The sequence below is a fragment of the Macrosteles quadrilineatus genome, unplaced genomic scaffold, assembly GCF_028750875.1.
Source record: "Macrosteles quadrilineatus isolate MER2022 unplaced genomic scaffold, UCM_ALF_1.0 Scaffold_7__1_contigs__length_78375512, whole genome shotgun sequence".
Taxonomy (NCBI): domain Eukaryota; kingdom Metazoa; phylum Arthropoda; class Insecta; order Hemiptera; family Cicadellidae; genus Macrosteles; species Macrosteles quadrilineatus.
In genome coordinates this window covers 10,539,048-10,560,187 of record NW_026542600.1, presented here as the reverse complement: position 1 = coordinate 10,560,187, position 21,140 = coordinate 10,539,048, and the positions used below count along the sequence as shown (strand labels likewise).

Below are 21,140 nucleotides of genomic sequence, written 5' to 3'. Positions count from 1 at the left end.
CTTGTACCGGCTCACGTATTGCTTTGCTGGGGCAAATCCGCTCACAGATTCTTAGTTTATGTGGACGGGTAAACGCTAGGCTAAAGACGCCATCATCTCTTAAAAAAATTCAGTGAGTCAAAACCATTACCATAAAGAAAGTATTGTAAAAATATATTTTATGGGTTCAGTAAAAAATACAATTTCTTCTCATAATAATTTATTGAAGCTATGGTAACTTACAGTCTTACTAGCTATGGTATGAGTCAGTCTTATTCTTCTCTCCCCTTTAAGCTTTACCTGAAACAGTACATAAATGGTTTGACATTTCACGATTCTACACAATTAATGGTGAGTGACCTTCAGTTTTTATTTTAAATTTAAAAGCTATAATAAAAATGAACCAAAGTAAGTAGTTAATGTTGTACATATACATTAGGGACAAACTTGCAGAGCTGTGCAAAAAAATACTTTGAAAAGTATTTAGAATAAAAGTTTGGAAAATGTCACAGAAATGTTTACATGAATCATTCAGACATAATGTGTTTTAGTTTTTGTTGACTGATTGAAAAGGTCCAAGCTTGAATTGGTCATCGAGTTGATTAATTGGTAAAAAAATATGAAATAATTTTAGGGGAAAAATTGTAACCTAAAATGTGTAAGCAATTGATCTAATCACAAAAAATAAGAAACGGCTTGTTAATTAAACAAATTTAGTTTTTTTTAACATTTTACAATACAAAATTAAGAATTTAGAAACAGACATGTTTTCTGGCAGGAAATGTATTGAAATGTATTTTAACTTGTAACAAATCAAATATATTGTTACTAAATTTAGATAAAACACAAAAAATTGTATTTTCTTTAAAGAGCTCTGAGAACAATAAGGATAAGGTTGTTAACCTTCTAGGTATCACTCTTGATTCTAGACTGTCTTGGAACCACCAAATCAGTAATGTCTGCAAAAAACTCAGTAGGGTCATCTGCCTCTTGAGGAAATTAAAAGATTGTGTTGAAATTAGTTACCTAAAAATGTTATACTTCGCTCTATTCCAGAGTGTCATGATGACCTTCTTATCTGGGGTAATGGCAGTAATGTCTATGATGTTTTGATTTTGCAAAAGAGAGCTGTTAGAATTGTCAATAATGCACCCTATCTAGCTCACTGTAGGCCTCTTTTTGCTGATAGTAAAATAATGACTGTTTTAAATATGTACATCTTACTATGTTTGTTGCATGTTAAAAGGAAATTCAGTAGTTTAGTTTTAAATGAAAATGTTCACTCATACAACACTAGAGACTCTCACTTGATTCATGTTCCTTTTGCTAGACTAAGTAAAGTAAAAAATTCTTTTGAAATAATAGGTATAACACTTTTCAAAAAACTTAATTACACCTCTCACCATTTTAGTTATAATGTGTTTAAGACTACTTTGTACAGATGGTTAACTAGCCACCCTTTTTACAAACTAGATGAGTTTTTTAAAAGTGATATTTCAAAATTGATGTTTGAAAAGCAACCGCAATGTCCCTAACTTGTTTAATTCTTTGTGCCATTCTAGTCATATTATTTAAGTAACTTGTTTCTGATGTTAACCATTTTGATATAGTCATATTTTTATTTACCTTTGTTAATTTGTTTCAAAATCTATTTTTATCATCTTGCCATGTTAGTATTGTTTCCATGTACTCGTTCTATTTTGACTTGTATTTTGCTCATATTTTTTGCCCTATGTTTCACCATGTTCCTGCCATTAGACTAGATTTTAGATTATAACCAGGCCAGCTTGTCTTATAAAAATTATTTTTGTTACTATTTCATGTGAAATATTTAATTAAATTTTAATATTATGTAGCAAATGACGAACCCTATTGCACTGTAAAATGTTTAAAGAGTAATAAAGATTCTTATTCTTATTCTAAAGCTTAAATAGAGAACAGAATGCAGTGAAATTGAATGAAGCTTATTTTTATTTCATCACCTTTTCATTTGTATTATGAACCTTTCAGATACTGGTGGATATCACAGACATGTATATTTGCTCTCTTAACCTGGAACAAAATAACTCGGTTATCATCCCTGGTTGTAAAGTTCTGAGCATAAGTGCAAAAAATTGTAAAATTTGTCAGTATAACAACAAAAGTTTATTTCAAAAACATAAATATTTTTATTGTCTATGGTCAGTTTATCTATGAGACAAATAATCACTGCAAACAAAATTGGAATTGCATTCAGAACCACAACCGATATCTTACTTTTACAATTTAAGAAGCAGGTAATACAAGCCCATGGACTGAAATAAAAAAACCAAAACAGGTAATTGGGTTAACCGACACAGCGCCATCCAGTCTATTGTTTGTTTTGGACGGTCAGCAGAGACCTAACCTCAACTTGCGTCATTCCTAATAAATACCGGAATCCGCCAGAAATACTCGTGGGGTGGTAAACAAGGTCTTCGATACAATAAGCAGGGGCCAACATTTTTTTCTTTTTGTCCTAGGACGCTAGGCACGAGCCTGGAATTGTTTTTTCACATTACTTCAGGCCTACCTAGGGGTTGCGGCATTATCACTTAGATAAGATCCATTGGTGACTTGGCAGGGATCGAACCCGGGACCTCAGGGACTGAAGTCCCACGCTCTAACCACTACGCCAGCTCGCTCCCAACATTGGATCTAAATCTTCTGAGAAATACATATTACTAGAAGACTACCCTGATCTTTAGCATTTACGACTCAGGAAGATACAACGGGTTTTGAATATCTGCCCCAAATAATTTTGTTTCATTTTCTAATTAATTAAAGCACACAACGAATAGACAGTTTATACGACATTAGATTTTGCACAACAACCGCAGGGTAATAATTAATTGTACTTCGGGAAGTTTATAATTTTAACCATGCTTCGCAACAATGCGCTGTCATAGAAGAGACGAAGATGCTCTTTTAAAATTATCGTATAACAGTTGTCAACCTCCATTTATTATGAAACACAAGTAAACTACGCGGGGCTGCTTTAATAAATGGGCCCGGGCACAGGGGCGCAACAGAGAGAAAAATCCCCACAATATTGATGGAGAGAGGCACAGCAACTATCTCTTGGGCCCATAGCATATCACAAGCAAACTGCGGGCCAGGAACTACGGTAAAAATAGTCAAGACTTGAAGCAGTAGCGGCTGGTGAAAAGGTGATGGTAGGGGCTCTACATATTTTACCATACTAACAAAAGCATAGAATGCATTGTTTTAAGTACTAGCTAAAGTAATTTTAATTTGATTCAACTGAAGAATATCAAAATGTAATCAAAAGCATAGAATGCATTGTTTTAAGTACTCGCTAAAGTAATTTTAATTTGATTTAACTGAAGAATATCAAAATGTAATTTAAATTTATCCATGTTATTGTATTTATTGTTAGAACGGCGGCGGCCGAGAGTCCTTATGGGCTAGCCACCACTGGATTTTGTCTAGCACTTCAACCATACATTTTTGTAGGATTAATATTTGTCAGTTCATCTTGCTGAATGACATAAATCTGATTGATTAAAACACCATTATTTTGTTATTAGTTATTTGTTGGATTTATCTTCACTTTAAATTGTATAATCAACACTAGTGTGCACATTTAATGGTAAGAAAAAAATGTAAGTTTATAAGACTTGTAACGAGTTTAACATGAATTTATTATTTTGTTGGCCGCTTATGCCTGATTTAAATAAAATTAACAGCTATTTGAACACAGTAGTAAAACAATAAAAAAAAATATATTTCATCACTAGGACCTAAAGTGACTCTACCAGAGAGGAAATTGAGTGAAGGTTGAAAAGACGGTTTTCGCCCATGTGATGAACTATATTTTCTTTCTACGGTTATTTAACAAAGTGGATTTCCTTGCACTACACAAAACAGTGTGCTTTTATTAGGCAAGTAATATGGATGGCTTGTAAGGATGATACGACTATGATCATAGCTGATGCAGTGTTTCCCATTTCGTTCAACGCTTAAATTTAACCTAACCTAAAAGGTTTTGAATAGTGTTTAGACTAATTATTTATATGATTTATAGTAACTGTAGGAAAAATAGGTACTTTGGTGGCCTTTGAGTTCTGCCTCCCAGAAGGCAGCGATGTTGGCGAGGATTGAGTTGAATGCGTTGCGGCCCCTAGATGCCACATGCAGGCCTACTCTGCCAAGTAGGTGAGCGCTGCGGCGGTTATGTTAGGTTGGGTTATCATAAATATGTTTGTAGGACTTCCTCCTTTTGTTATGAATTTAACGATACCAGATGAGTAACGATACCAGAGATGCAGGCGGTGACAGGTGATGCGCACGCTCCGGTTAACGACCTGACCTTGGCCTACTTAGAGGGGATTTGGCAAGCAAAAGTATGAGTCATCTGGTATCGTTTGATTCATAACGAAACGAGGAAAGTTCTAAAAACCTATTTATGATAATCCAACCTAACATAACTAGTGCGCTGTATAAAGGTGGCCTCCGGATAATTCCAAAGTACCAAAAAATATAATGTGTAAACTGAGTGCCAAGTGCCACTTCGCACACTAGTTACACAAATAACTATTTACTCCCAACTATTTTTGCTGCAGTATGAAAAAAAAAAAATACAATTTTTGCAGCTAATTTACAATGGTTAGCAATATGCAATGGATTTACCTTGCAAACTGATTTAATACTACTGTCACGGTGGAAAAGGAGTAGCTTTACCCAAGCTTAGCGACTGGTAAATGACCACAGATAAGAAACATTTTCATTCTATGAAGCTATTCAAGAAAGACAGTAGGTACAATGGTTGTATCATCAGCAATTATATAAGGAATAGCAGTTTCTACAACCTATCACCAGAGGTTTGATAAAAGTATTTAGTAGATACACTAAGGCTAGGCGGGTTTAACTTAGACCTATTTAAGTTAACAAGTGTAATTTGATATGGACCTGACCACTTCTAAACTCCGCTATACCGGTGGCAAGTCCGGGGCCTGCATCATAAGTGGCAGGAAGAAGGAGTCGTAGGAGTAACACCTTGTAAAAAAACCTAAAGTTCACCTGGCCTGGGTGAAAGCACTCTGTCAGGGCCCCTTGCCAAACACGGCGAAGTCCTCAACGGCAGGAAAGGCGGAAAAGAATTTCCTTGGTACGGCTAGCTGGCGGAAGAAGCAAACTACTGCCTTGTGGGCTGGAGGTGGACCTCCAAAGACTATGGGAGAAAACCCAGAATAGAAACCTTGCAGGTTGGGTGTGGTTAGGAGGCAGCCCTTCCCCCAACTAGGGTGCTGTAGGCTAATAACCCGCACACCTCAAACTCCATTATTACAGAAACCAGAAGGCAAAATATCACCCGAACAGAACTTATGGAAACGACTTTGTCTATGAAAATACCAACAAGAATAGGATTTTGGAACATAGAAACAATGTGGGAAACAGGATGGATGAAACATGGGTTAGCAGATAAAATGATACAAAATAAAGAATTTAGTAGTTAGTGAGACACGCTGGCTAGGATTTGGAGAAACACAAATAGAAGATGGAGGCAGCTTTATATATTCTGGGAAAAAACTAAATGAGGTGCATGCAAGTGGAGTGGGAATGTTCTTTAACCGCAATGCAAAAAATAGCATGATGGAATGGGTAAGTGATAGGATAATTATGGCACGTTCCAAAACAAGAGTTAGAGCAGTGACTATTGTTCAATGATTATGCCCCAATGCTTGCATCCGATCAAGAGGAAAGAGACCTACAACCAGCTTGAAGCAACATTGGCAAAAGAATTAAAAAGAGAAATCACAATGATGATGGGAGACTTCAATGTAAAGATAAAATCTTTCGGCTCTAAAACTGGTGTATTATGCTTTTGTATATTCATTTATATCATACGGAATTAGTGTGTACGGAGGGACCTCAAAATCAAACCTTAATCAAATACTTCTGTTACAAAAGAAAGCTATTAGATTAATGCTAAGTTTAAATTGGATTGAAAGTGCAAAGTATCATTTTTCTAATTTGGAAATCCTAACAGTGTTTGGAATTTATATATACGAGACAATAAAATATACTAAGCAGCACCATTTACCAAAAATACAGTTAGAACTAAGTAGGCCTACCAGTAATGGATATAATACCAGAAATGCACAATATGTTATACAAAACAGACATAATTTAGAATTTTATAAAAAAAACACAGTGTATAGAGGCCTTGGATATATAAGTTTTTTACCAAAAGATATAAAAAATGAATGTAATAGTAGGAAATTTTACTTTAAACTAAAAAAATACCTAGTAGAAAAAGCAATTTACTCCTTTGAGGAATTTTACAATTTAAAATATTGTGAATAGACAATAAGTACTCACTGACTCTATTCTTTGTACTTGTACATTCATGAATAAAGGAGATTTTGATTTGATTTGATTTGATTTGAACAATGAAGTCAGAAAGAGAATGATGGGCAGGCATGGAGTTGACGTTACAAATGAAAATGGAGAGCGGTTTATAGAAACCTGTGGACATTTTGAGTTGGTAATTGGAGGTTCCCCCTCATAGATTGTGCCATAAAGTAACTTGGGTTTCCCAAGATCAATGAACAGAAAATCAACCATGAACTAATGAACAAATAGACTATTCTGCATCGACCAGTCACAGTGGGGTCTGGAGTAGACCCAAAGCAAGGGTGCCTCTTGTCGCCGATACTATTTATAATCACGCTTGATTGCACACATTCAGAAGGCAACAAATAGAATCCGAGGTATAAGGTGGGGGTTCCATGGCCGCCTAGAAGAACTGGATTTTGCAGACGACATATGTCTCCTTGCAGAAAGCTTATATGTCATTGAAATGAAGCTAAATGATCTACGTGTAGAAGCTTCAGATGTTGGGCTAAAAATGAACGGAAGGGAGACTAAGGAAATACGGATAAATAAATGCACCTAGCAACCAAGCCCTACAGCAACACAACAAAGACATTGAGAATCTAACTGAGTTTTGCTGCCTTGGTAACATGGTAGGAGGGGGTGGAGGAACGGACTTGGATATAAAAAAAAGAACCAAGAAGGCCAAGGGAGCTTTTGCCCAACTACGACCTATTATATGGGGACATCAAGATAGATTCTGCAAAAGACAAAATTAAGGCTGTTCAAATCCACTGTCATGCCTGTCTTGCTGTATGGCTGTGAGACCTGGAAGATTTAACAACACATCAGTGCAAAGCCTACAAGCATGTCAATAGGTGCCTGCGGTACATTTTGAGAATTGAAGAAATTAAGATTTTAGAGGATAACTAAACACAAACCAATCGAAAAGATTATCACCAGAAGAAGGTATAGATGGATTGGCCGTAGGTAGATGGAGAAGGTCACACAGCTGTGTAGCAAGACAGGCACTAGACTGTTTCCGCAGGGAAACAGAAAGTGGAGCAGACCAAAAACAACATGGAAGAGAACCAAAGAAAGGGACCTGGCAAGAAGAAAGATGACGTGGTTGCAGGCCAAGGCACTTGCTGAGGAGATGGATCGCGGGATTTCGGCGAGGCCCTATGTTCTATTTGGGAACTCATGGAAATAAGTCAAGTACGTCAAGTCTGCCCACTTTTTCCTTTTCTTTCATAATTCCTACACCAAGATAGGTTTTGTCTACAATGACTAGTGGTAACATTAATGCTTGTTAAGAGGGTAAGCATTTTAGCAAGTCACATGACTCATTTGGTACCAATTTCCAATTGAATTCTCACTTAATGAGCTGTAAAACGCTTTAATAACTACAGTTGTCTGGTTTAAAGTATTTTCTATCCCATTGTAACATTTTTGTAGCTGAAATAAAACACTGATTATATAGACATTGTCTTAAATTCATTTTTCCTACACACTGTGGTAATACATTGGGTATTTTTAGCATATGATGGGTTAACCGAAAAATTAGTTGACCGAAACAGCTCTTCCCCCTTTATTTCGGTTAACCGGGGTTCTACTGTACCTTATTGGTGCAAAACACTACACATGAGCAGCCTTGGGGTTAATAATAGACTCCACTTACACTTTTTGGGGAAAATGTGTAACTAACACTGAAGGAACAATAATAAAGTGATGACTGAAAATACCCATGCTAGTCATTTTTGGTTTCTAAAGAGGACTTGACAAAATATTTTTGTATTAGATATGAGTAAAGTATTAGAAAATAACAGTTGTAAATTTCTATGTAAATTTTCTTACTCCTAATTCTTCACAATTATCATATTTTACAAGAGGATGATCAATTATTTCTGTTTACATACAAGACATTTGATTGAAACAATTATCTAACCTGACCTGGTAAACTAGAGCATGAGGATGTTTTGTAGAAGCCTCCAAGGGGAAGAAGTGCAGACCGCCTTTGTTCTTGGACAAGGGTAGTGACTGAGGCATTCTGCCAGACGTCGGTCACATTCACACAGTCTCTGGCCACATGAGGAGCCGAGGGCTGCAACACAAATACACCATTGTTGTACAGTATACAGGGTGTACCATGAAGACGTTTACATTGAATTTCATGCTACTTGCCCATTAACACATTCGCTACCAATCGCCACATATTTGCGACGCTCCAGTCATTGCCACAGTTCGAGGTATACATTTTAATATTACACATAGACCGGGTATCACTTGGTTAACAGTATTGCAGACCATGGGCCAGTGATGCAGCAAAGTAAAAAAACTGTTTTGCCAACTATCATATGATCTAACTAATCATCATATCCACAGACCAAAATGCAGATGTGCGACAGACATCTACGTAGACCACTGCAGAGAATTTAAGGCCTTCAAATAGACCGTTACAAAGATATAAGCTGTTTAATAACATTGGACGCAAATATGTGACCAGTCTATGGGTAAAAATCGGGCGTAGAATATGTACGTCGCTGGTCCATATGAATGAAAAATTGAACACTATTGTGGTAGCAAACGTGTTAATGCACCAACAAATTTGAAAAACTACACAACTTATAAAGCAGGGTTTGAAAATATATTGAAAAAAATTCAGCTTCCTATAATCAGAAATAAAATGGTGGCACATTGAACATTTTACCATTTGCTTTCAATAAAAATTACTTTCCCGGGTTATTACCTGATTTGAGACTTATTTTTGATCAGCTGCTTGATTAAAGAATATTTTTTGAACCTTAACCTAACTTTCTCAAATGCAGTTTTACTAAAACTGAAGTAATGACTTTTTATGATGAACAACTTTTGAAATGTTGTAGGCTTATGTGGGTTAGACAATTTCAGGTTAAAGGAGTTGGACACATCTAGTATTCCAAAAACAACTAAGTTAATTTTTTTAAATCTGGTAGTCTGTAAAAGATTTTTTTTCTGCTTCTGTTACCAAAATCAATACGGTATTAGTCATTCCTTTAACTTTAGTTGGATTAAAACTGTACTTGAGAAGGTTGTTAGGTTAATATGTTTAAATACGACCGTTTTCTAAACCAGCCTTTTCAATTCAATCTTCAATCAATCAATCAATTCAATCGGCAAGACGAAAATCAGATGATACACTTGACAATTTATGCAGATTATTTTTTTCAACTGTGTATCTTTGTAAAAAGAAATTATAAGGAATTTATGTTAAAAAATTACACTCATCAATATAACACCCAACACAGGAATGATATTCAATATTCTGCGCATAGAACTGCTATGTATGAACAATCGCCAGGGTACATGGGTAGGAGAATTTACAATAACCTCCCAGAACAAATTAAAACTGAAGAAAATATGTTATCCTTTAAAATTAAAATCTCATCTCATCCTTTTGTGTCCTTATTCCCTAGACGATTTTATAAAAAATTAGCTTTAGGTTTTATGTATTGATAAAAAACTAAGGAATTTAGCATATGGTATTATTAGTTAGTAAAATAAAATAGTATTGACATGCCATATGTTAATATGTGAAAATCACAATCTTGTAAACTTTATATGTTGAATAAAAATTTAATTTAATTTCAGAATCTAACAGATTCACTTTACCGCATTGTTTACTTACTTTACAGTACTAGTGTGGTAAATTATCAGACCAATGGGGTGAAAGGATTGAGAGAAGAGAAGTAAAATTAAAATGCTTTGAACGTTAATTTATCGGCTGGTAACAACCAATTCAATTGTTGATATGCCGACTTGCGCTGAAACTCACGCCATCTTTTCTTAGCCTAAAAATTGAATTAATGATTTGCTAACCAACAGTTGCAGGTTTATTGAAAGATTTTGAAAATTTCAGATGGCTATAGTGAATTAGACGACATAGAAGTAAGGGCTGAAACGGTTTGTAATAGTGTTTTACCACCTAAATCAATGTAACGTCAAGCGAACTATGTACAAAACTTGTTATTCATTATCCTTCACTGATAATAATAATAATTTAAGAGATACTTTAATTTTGTTTTCCTACCCCTGTGTGGAAATGATTACAATGCCACAGCTGTAAAACAGTGTGCCAAATAACTCATTTACGCTCTAGAGCGAGAATGGATCATTCCCGCTTTCTAATCAGCTGATTTCATTGTTGGCGTTTCTACACCAACCACAGCCGTGGATCAGGTAGGGCCTACGCTAACAACCGAAGCAAATGACATAGCCTAAAAAAGCAAACTGAAACATAACTTAAATGAAATGTTGTATACAACCTAAAAGTTGATCTGTGTTTTAATTATGGTAAGTTAATTATGGTGGTAGGAAAACCTTGTGTACAAGCACCAACAGTCATTGCCGCTCTCGAAATGTATGGCCGCACGGGCCAGCTACAGTTCTTGACCGGCAATGGTGTAATTTGCACTCTTAATACACAAATAGCTATTGTTTGAATTAAAATTTTGTAAAAAACTGTTTCAATACATTCAGTAATGCTAAAAAAACAGTAATATTTGTTTACTTGTATCTAAAACAGTAAGAATGCTGCTAGCAGTACAGTCCATTTCCTGAAAAAAGTAACAGAAAGAGTCTAGGCAATTAAGTTTTACAAACATAATTAAAAAACTATCGTGTTAGAAGTTAGTTGTTAGAAGTTTTAGGTAGTGATTATCATTATTTACAAAACCGGTCATAGGTAAAGTAGTGACTCATGTAATTAGCCTTTGCGAAACTCGTAGATGTTTTCAAGGCACTCTCCAAGACTTGTGCATTAAATTTCTACTATTATCTTAGACCCTTGCTTAAACTCCTGTATATTCAGTTCATTGTAAATTTATGCAATTTTTGTCTTTTAAACATGTGTTTTGCTAAAAAATAGTATTTTCTAATCCTCCAAGTCTTGTTTAACTTTACAAGGAAAAAAAACACTCACTTTTGAATTCAGTGTGTTATCATAGTGCAAAAAAACTATTTCAACGACATACCTCTTGACTTCTATACCAATATAGGTATTTTGTCAAACACATACCACATAGAGGTTGGTGCCTGTAGCATGTCCAGTAATAAGGCACAAAGTATTCAAGGAACATAGGACAATCGGAAGTGCTGTAGCACCAGTCATGCATCTTACAGCACCTGCAATGTAAAAGAATCTATTTATTATTCGTCCACAGAAGTGCTTAAGAATTACTCTAAACCTAAATGAGAAAGATTCAGTGAAACTATATTTTCTCGGTTAAAAATCAAACGGTGTATAGCCAGTACATTATAGAATGTATAATCTGTGTCAAAAACCAGTTCTACAAACTGAGTTTACACAGGGACGTTCATAGTGTTGGGAAGTAGCGCGCTACAAGTAGCGACGCTACAGTAGTGTGCTACTTTTTTGTAGCGTTAGCTGTAGCTATGCTCTTTTAAGATTTTGTAGCTTTAGCTGTAGCTAGCTACATTTTTAAAGTAGTTGTAGCGGAATTTTAGCTACTTTTCTCGCTACATTTACATTGATTAAGATAGTGATTTTTACTTTCTTGGCTTCATACAGCTGGTCGCGGTCACAGCCGTTTCATTACCTATTACAATGTTGCGTGGACTTTGAGGCCATTATCTGAGTGTTAAACACATTTTTGGCTCTCAATTCCTTTATTTGCTACTCTATGATTACTGTCAGATAAAATATAATCGCTAGATGCAGACGACGTTTAAACGTTACCGGTGACAAGAGAAGCTATTGAATGCTTGCAAGTCATTAACAGGGAAATTAGTAAGCATTTAGTTTTGATAGTTTCAATTTGGGTTTTAATGGAAACCAACACTAAACCTTAACCCTTCAAGACGGTTTGACGAGCGTTACTCGTCACGCGTAAAAAGACACTGCTACGGTTTGACGAGTGCCGCTCGTCATGACATCACCCGATAAGTGGTGGTCTCTGACGACGATTTAGTGAACTATTTGGAACCCGGACTCTATGGAGCATGTTGTCCATTAGTTGTTCGACATTTTTCAGCTGTTATCGATCGCAGTAAGTGCGACAGAGACAGATGTATTGTTTGCAAACTTGAGTGTTGTTATGTTTGTTCGTCTCGGCGTGAACTGTTGATACGTACTGACGTTCTCAATCGTTTTTTACGGTATAATCGTAATTATATAGCATAAAGTGGTGGTGTTAAATTATATTTCAAGTTATAAAAAAGTTATCTAGGTGATTGTTGATTCTTAGTTTTTGTTTGAAAATGTAATTTATGACGTGTGTTTGGGAAAGATGCGTGCGTGTTGTTGTGCAAGGTTAGGTTTGTGCTAGGTTATTCTGACAAAAAGATATAAGTTTTAATTTTAATATTATTTTTACAAAAGTGAAATGGCAAGATCTAGTGAAATAGACCGTTGGATAGATGAAGATGAACACCTATTGTCGTCAGATGAAAGTGAGGAGGAGGAAATAGACTTCGCTCAACAGGAGGTAGGCCTAGAGGGTAACGTTGATTTTGATGATGGCGATGAGATTGAAATTGACATTGGAAACAATTTTGATGTTGATGATGAAATGGAAATTGATGATCCGGTTGTACAGGGAAATAGGAACATTGAAAATATAATTGAAAGTGTTGTACTAGGGGCTGGTGACTGCCCATTACCAAGACCTCAAGCCAAGCCCCAAATGGTTTGGGAAACTATGGAAGGCTACGAACCTAGCAGAGAACCCTTTAGGCCTAACAGGGAATCTGGGCCTAAAATACCCGCTAATAGTCCCCTAAGTATTTTTCAATTTTATTTTGATGATGATATTATGAATCTAATTGTAACAAGTACAAATCTTTATGCGGAACAGCAAAGGGCTAAGAAAGGAATGGTTTTTGCACGACGATCCAGAGACTGGGCTTGGCAGCCTGTTACAAAAAATGAGCTTTATATCTATTTTAGTATTGTCATGCTTATGGGTATTGATCAAAAACCAAGCCTTCAAACATATTACTGTAAAAATCCTCTGCTCGAAACCCCAATCTTTTCTAGTACCATGCCTTTCGAGCGTTTCCAGATGATAAGCAAATATTTACATTTCAGCGCTTCAATGCGACTATCGCAATTCCAAGGTCCAAAAAAACTTTTCAAAATATATCCCATTATTGAACATTTGAACAAGAAGTTTATGGAGTCTTATGAGTTGTCCCAAAACATTTCAATTGACGAATCACTAACTCTGTGGAAAGGTCGGCTTTCGTTTCGACAGTACTTGCCTCTGAAATCAGCACAATTTGGAATAAAATCTTTTGAAGTGTGTGAATCCTCCTCAGGGTTTACTTGGACCTTACTTGTGTATACTGGGAAGAACTCACCAATTGAATGTCCCATAGTCCCGCCTGATAGCAACAAGTCCACAACAATCGTCATAAAGCTGTTAGAACCGTTATTGAATAAAGGACACACCGTATGGATGGACAACTGGTATAACTCCCCAGACCTATCAAGCTTTTTGAAATCCAAAAAGACTGATACTTGTGGAACACTGAAACTCTCCAGAAAAAATGTTCCTGATGAAATAAAGAATGCCATGCTAGGAAAGGGGGAAATATGTGCTCTTCATAGCGAAAACGTTATGGTAATGAAGTGGAAAGACAAACGCCTTGTCACACTTATTTCTACATTTCATAATCATGAAATAGAGCAAAGAAGGAACAAGTCAGGTAAAGAACACATGAAGCCTGTTCTTGTTTATGATTATAATCAACAGATGGGGGGAGTAGACCTAAGGGATCAAATGCTCCATAATTTCCTCCTAGAAAGAAAGCGTGGAGTAAAATGGTACATAAAACTATTCAAGCGGCTGATGAATATTTCAGTTCTGAACTCATATATTATTTGGAAGTTTACAAACCCAAAATGTGACCATTTACAATTCAGACTACAGTTGATAAAGGAGCTAATCCATACTTATCAGGCAGAGGTAGCTAGACCAGTGCATGGCAGGCCAAGCATTGAACCGAAGCCCGCTAGACTCGTTGAAAGACATTTCATCGATCACATTCCACCAACAGAGAAGAAGGAAAAACCTACAAGGAGGTGTGTGGTCTGCTACAAAGCTGGGCTAAGAAAAGAAACAGCCTTCTGGTGCCCAGATTGTAAGGCAGCGCTGTGTCTTGTCAATTGCTTCAAGGACTGCCACACAAAACTCAACTTCTGAAGGTATGTTAAATAAAATTTTAATGTTAATTTTATATTTTTTGGTATTATTTTGTAGATTACTTATTCACATACAATTTTATAAATAAAATAGATTGATATGATGTATCCTACCAGAGAAAACTAAGTTTCGGTGAAGTATTGTAAATAATGGGCGCGATCACGGCAAAAACTACCGTAGCAGGGTTCCGTGGGCTTTAAAAAACGCCCGCCTTGAAGGGTTAAAATAGTGAGAAAGCTGGTCTATCAACCTTTGCTTCAGCTGTTGATTGTGGTTCATCATCATAAGCCCTTCCTTGGTATGATTACGAAGGTTTTTCAAAGGTTTACTAAATTAACAAAGAGGAAATTTACCTGATGAGATCAAAGATATGCCTAGATTACATAATAATCGTAACGAAAAAATCTCCATGTACTGTTACATGAAACTTGCATTGAAATAATTTTATTTTCTCCTGCTAACAGCTCTTGTCAAGGACTATTCCTAGGCTATGCTATTGGAGTAATGAATACCAGTTAAATTAATAGAAATATATATGTTTAGTCCTTGTAAGAACAAGCCTACTATAGCCAATTTGTTACATAGCCAAGTAGGTCTACATGTTATTTTAACTTTACAATTTTCAACAAGGATAGTGAGTAGGCCTAGTATTCGCCAAGGGCGCCATATAATCTAGCTACGTCCCAGTACCTACAATTTTTTAGGTAATCCTGCTCATCCTGTCCTTTGTCTCCTTAATTCTCGGGCAATAACCCATTTCCAATCATACACTATAAAGAAAAAAAGCAACCCACAGAGGATCCAAGTTTTTAAACATGTATGCATGTATGAAATTAGTTAAGAGATTTCGATTTGATCTTCACTATGCAATGTCCTCAGACCAAAAACATTGGTATTTTAAATTTTCAACCTTAAACCATGAAAATGCCCAATTTGTGTTGCAGCTATCGCATGGAGCTTAAAAAAAAACAAATAACATTGCGTACAAGTAACAACAACAAGTAACAAGCGTTGTTGTATGTTTTAAATACTATGGAGAAAATTCCAATGTGTTTTGCTTGTTTATTTTGATCAAATTTGGTAATCTATAATACTAATGTCGTATTTACTAAATCAATAGTTACTTTTCAGGAATTTTTTAGTGAAAATAAAAATCTAATAGAAAATTGATCCGTCTGCAAGTTTTCTGCAGCAAGGGTAGGCTACCTATATTTTCAATTCAAAATCTCAACTAGCCGTGCAATGAGAGTTTTTAGTACTAGGCTAATCGATCACTCTCTAAACAACACCATGATAATATTTACAAAGGAATAATCATATAAAATTTATGAAACCAAAGTTTGGTTAATGAATCAATTCAATTTTCAACTGTACCAGGCCAGGTGTGATTTTTAAGCTCACTAGAAAATTACTATATGTAAAGTGACTTATTGTAAATTAAGAATTACCTATCTATAGTATCTGTGACTGTGGTGTCATGAAACCAGTGGTGGTTCTAGAACCTTGTACAAACCACGGGAAAAGTTGATATTTTTAAAGCCATTTGGTACGGTAACAAACTTCCATAAGTTTTTAGGACAAAAGTTATATTTAAATTTATTTTTCTAGAGTCCAATGAGGAGGGCCTTAGCCCCTGCAGCACCCAATTGGAACCGTTACTCCATGAATCCAATGTTTAATTAGTAAGGTAAGAACTTTTTTTACTTGTAGTGTCTACCCAAAATTGATTAAAGCTTGAATGAAGATATCGCTACTAATTTGACAAAGTTGACCTATCCTATCGTATATTAATGATTACCTATCAATAGCATCCATGGTATATCCTGAACCTAGAAAACCGCAGTAGCATCCATAGCCCTTGTATGACAATGGGTTGCATCCAGTGGCACAGACGACCATGTTGTAAAGATGAACTACGCTGCGCTTTGGCCTGTCAAAGTGAACACAGGTTATAGCGTTGATAATGGACACAGTAACATGAACTACACATCATAATGTTAAAATTGTGGCCAGTGAATTTGAAAAACAACAGACCCTCACACAACAAGATGTTGCAAGAACTTGTTTCTGAGATACAGCGATGTTACTTAAAAGCAGGGCCGATTGCCAGTTGCCTAAAAACTTTGAAGAGGTTCATTTTACAATCTGAGGCTTGAGTGTCGTGCCCGTGACCAGTTCCATGGTGCGGTGGGTATTGTGGTGGAGAGATCGATGGGGGGGGGGGCAGGATGAGCAAAACTTGTTTTACGGTACGTCCAGAGTGTGCGCTGATTCAGATTCAGATTTTTGGTGGCAGGAATGGCACATGCATTAAAATGGATATGTCCATAGTGGCCGCTGGTTTACGAGCCGGCGCGCAGGCACCTGCTTATTCTGGTTTCAGATTCAGATTTTGCTCGTACGCATACTATTTAGTCATATAAATTTTAGGCCTACTATTTAGCCAAATAAATTATGGTAAAAGGTAACATTATATTATTTATTAATGACTGACGTTCCAAAAGTAGGAAATGAATTCTAACTAAGAACAAATCAACTCATCCCGTCAATTTCTACCACTGTTTTTGTTTGGGTTGGTTTCTCTCACCAAGTTTACCTCAGACAATACTTGAACTTCTCCTGAGCTTTTTCTACAAAATTATAAGTTTAAGAGCTGTCACTGGCTTGGGAGATAACTTCTTAGACCGCTTGGCTATTGATTCACAACATTTCACTGATAGGTCTATAATCTATAAACTATTTGTATACCATGCAGTACGGAGTATTCAAAGCCCAAAGCAATTAATTTAAATGGCATTATTGGCGATACTAGCTAAAACATAAAAACCCTAAACAAAGATACTTTACATGTTAACTATGCTTTTTAGAGCTCATTTAACTACAGGCCTACCAAAGTCAAAAATCAAATAGGCCTAACCAAGTCAATATTTTATCTCAACTAAAAGTTATAATAAAGTTATTTATTTATTTTCCCAATGGCAAGAACTAGAAAATTGAATTATTTAAGTTATATTTATTTGTAGACTTTAAGGAAACAACAAACTTTGCAAGAGTAAAGGCTACCAAACAAGGTACCGTAATTTATAGTAAAATTTACGTTATTTAGCCTTCACATGGGTCGAAAGCACAGTTGACGCAATCTGCATGACAGCAAACTTAATTTTCCAGTTATGTTAGTAGTATAACTAGAGCTTGCCCTTTGGTTGAAACTCGACCTTAAGTATTTATTGTGCAAATTTCTCTATTTTCAACCCACGATGTAAATAAAACATGTGAATGGAATTTCTTAAATTTGTTTTGATTTTCTGTTAATATTTTGTTGTCATTTAATCTGTTGTAATCTTAGTACTGTAGGTATATATAGCCAATGGTAGTAGGCATATAGGGCTGTGCTGCATGGTTCCTAATTGAGAATAAGATGGGGGGATTTGGATTAGAAAAGAATATGCAAAGAAGAATAGAGTAAAAAGATACATGAGGAACAGGAACTGTGATGGATAACAGGAGGAAGAGGCCGAGGCCAGGAAATAGCCGGAATGAAAGAATGTAAGTAATGTACTAACTTGCGGCTGCCCTTTAGTTGGTCTGATACAGAGTCAAACTCAAGCTCTGAAGAAGCCCCCCAAGGGTCGCTACTGTAGCCTACGAAGACTTGGAACCGTGTCGAGTTGGTAACTTCATTCTCTTCTGCAACAAAGAAAATGTATTAAACCCAAAGTTGAAGTTTATGTAGCCTAGGAAAATAATATTGGGAGTGTTGTGCTATATCCTATTCAACAAATTATTATTTATTCACTTCTTCAAAACATAGGCCTAATAATAATTCTACTTAAGAGTGTAACAATTAAATAACACAAATTGAGACATATAAGCATACTTTCTGTTGTAAAAGCCATTTAGATTTCTAAGTGGACAAAAATTAAAAGCAATTAGTTCAACAAATTGAGATATCTCTTAATAATTCATTGCAAGTTAGCTCCTAACTTTATTTCAGGACTGATTTAAATTGATATTCAGATAGTAAATTTTTGAAACATGTGGATGGATTTAACATTAAATTAGGCCTGAATTTAGTTTATATTAAAAGTATTGATTCTTTACTAAAATTTAGGTAGCCTACGATAACAGAAGGCACCTTCGTACGCCATTGTTTTTCCACTAAGTACAGTAGATACATTAGAAGACAGATTAGAGTAGACGTAGCCTATGTCTTTTTACATCCGTTGGTTTGATATAAGGAACAGGAACAGTTCAGACAGGTTATAGCCTAGACTCTTCAACATTAAGTTATATCGCTCTACAAGCGACTGGTCTAGATCAGCCAAAAAGTATGGTTGTAATTGAATTTCCTAAGTTTAAGGCCTACATTTTGTCAAAATGTCTATTATTTGGGAACATTAGGCCTAATAGCTCTTAGCCTGTCTGAACAAAGCAATAATTGAGCCCTATTGTCTTAAAAATACTGCAATTGTCAAATTTCTAAAATAACAATTTTCAAACATATTCTACCAAAGAATAAAGAATCAAATACTTAGATATCCTATTATAAATTAAAACCACTATAAATGTTTTGCAGATTACATAAAAGATAATTATGTTATGCAATCAATTCATTATAGTGAATTATCTTAGTCCTATTATAGATTATGGTAAAACCATAGACTAACCAGTTTTATCTATGGTAAAACCTAAGAAAAATTACCTTGTAGTTAGTATATAACTCTCTCGTTCTAATTATCACTATCTAAGTTAGAAAAGGTCAACATCAATCCAGGTTTAAAAGAAATGTTATTTATACTACTGTATTTCATCCTAATTCTCCTCCATGACATAACCTTCCCAACAATCCCAACTAACAAATTGACAATATTGACATAACCCTAATGTTTTGTAATTTCTGTAGGAAGAAAGTGAAAGTGACAGCTGTTGAAATTTAGCTCCCAATTGACCATGACGGCTGCTTTTGTTTTTAAACTGTAAAGAGTAAATAAGGGAAATGATAAAGAGTAATGAATAAATATTGCGATTGGTTTTGAATAGTGGGAGGAAATATATAATTTATATTGTCTAATGAAAGGGAAATTACGGTTGAAATACTTGGATTTTGGAAAAAGCATCTCGTGTATGTCATTTTGATCAACCTTTGCTACATTGTTTTTGAATTTTTTAAGGTACTTATATACATATTTACTGCAACATGTATTCACTTTGAACTCAACGATGGCATTTGGGTGGTAATTTCACAAATGTTGGTAATTTTGTGGTTTGGTGTTAAAATAAGAGCCGTAACTTCTATAAATCGTAAATTTTAATTGATAAGCTTAGTAATTAGGTGGTTCAATGGGAGGTGTGGTGTACCCTAATCATTGCACAATTTCAGGGGAGAAAATTTAGAAATCTCACATCAAGTATGATTAAAGGTACGAACTAATGCGAATACAATACTTAAATACAAACAAAGGTTATACAATTAATTGAAGCAAATATTCTACTGGACATACATTTAGTGTGAGGCCGGGAAATTTTAGCTTTTTAATGGTGACCAATATAATAAGGCACAAATCACCGTTTTTTCTCTCTTCACATAGTCATGTAATGTAAATCACGTTCGAAGAAGATAACTGTACGATGTTGCCGTGATCGCGGGAGATAGATAATCACGTCGTCGAATGTGACGAACTTGACGATTTTGACGTTGCTGCGATCCTATGATCACAGAGATTATCACTATAGATATTATCCTCTATAACAGTGATTTTCCTGGTGATAGGTATCTACAGAAGGGAAATTCACTATTTTTCCTTTGAACTTAGGCAATGACACCCTGCCACCTATGAGCTGATGATACAATCTATTGGAGTCAGGAGTGAAGGCTACAAAGCCACGCATTATTTGAGGGCGACCTTTTTGAAAGGGTGGCGGTGTTGGTGGTAAAATCTTTAAAATTAATAAAGGCTACTAAAAGAGATGCGGCTTTTCTTTTATCCCCGAAAAATGTAGCCGCTAAGCCGCTTCTTGAGGACAAAAAGGTTTATTTGAAACAAAATTATGCTAATTTGGAAAGGCTTCGACGATGCCCTATACCGACGTGTAAGTGACCTTAATTGTTTAACCATAAAAAGTGCAACAAAAAATGGCATTTCTTTTTATTCTCAAAATGTGGTTTTTAGGAAAAGATACTTCGCCGCCGCTGGCGCCCACCGCTGCCGGCTTTTCTCGGCCCGTCGTTGCTTTCTCCCTGGCGCCATTTTATATGTGACCGCATGGTCCTTTCGCTACGCGCCGGTTGTGCGAATAACGTTTTGGGTTATATGGTCTTTTCAGCAGGGTGCTGATATGAAGTCGAAGTTGGCAATTTTGCAAATCATTTGTATCTTTTGCGAACTTCCCATATAGGGATGGAAATAGGGGTTTCCCATTTTTTGCGCTCAACACGAATTTTGAAATTTTCTTTCTTTACCATTTTGTATAACTTACAGAAACGAGTTTAATAATATTGAAGTGTTTTAGTATGAATAGTTACAGAACAATTTCTAGAAAAATTGTTAATTTTAATTAACACGTTTTTTGTACGGGGAATATGTAAACTGATTTAGTTTG

At 35.6% G+C, this 21,140-nt stretch overlaps 1 protein-coding gene across 2 annotated transcripts in view; it reads right to left on the bottom strand.

Moving 5' to 3' along the window:
- Positions 1-206: 206 nt before the first annotated feature.
- Positions 207-21,140, bottom strand: part of LOC128998699 (basic phospholipase A2 PA-10A) — a 69,068-nt gene continuing 48,134 nt past the window's right edge. The window contains exons 2-7 of one of the 2 annotated variants that reach the window (XM_054424941.1): positions 18,104-18,227; positions 16,339-16,470; positions 11,393-11,499; positions 8,290-8,440; positions 1,962-2,031; positions 207-279 (exon numbers count right to left, since the gene is read on the bottom strand). In XM_054424941.1, coding sequence (XP_054280916.1) covers positions 8,298-8,440; positions 11,393-11,499; positions 16,339-16,470; positions 18,104-18,227 — 506 coding nt within the window. In that variant the 3' untranslated portion in view covers positions 207-279; positions 1,962-2,031; positions 8,290-8,297. The remainder of the gene's footprint in view (positions 280-1,961; positions 2,032-8,289; positions 8,441-11,392; positions 11,500-16,338; positions 16,471-18,103; positions 18,228-21,140) is intronic. The other variant, XM_054424943.1, reaches the window with a different exon arrangement.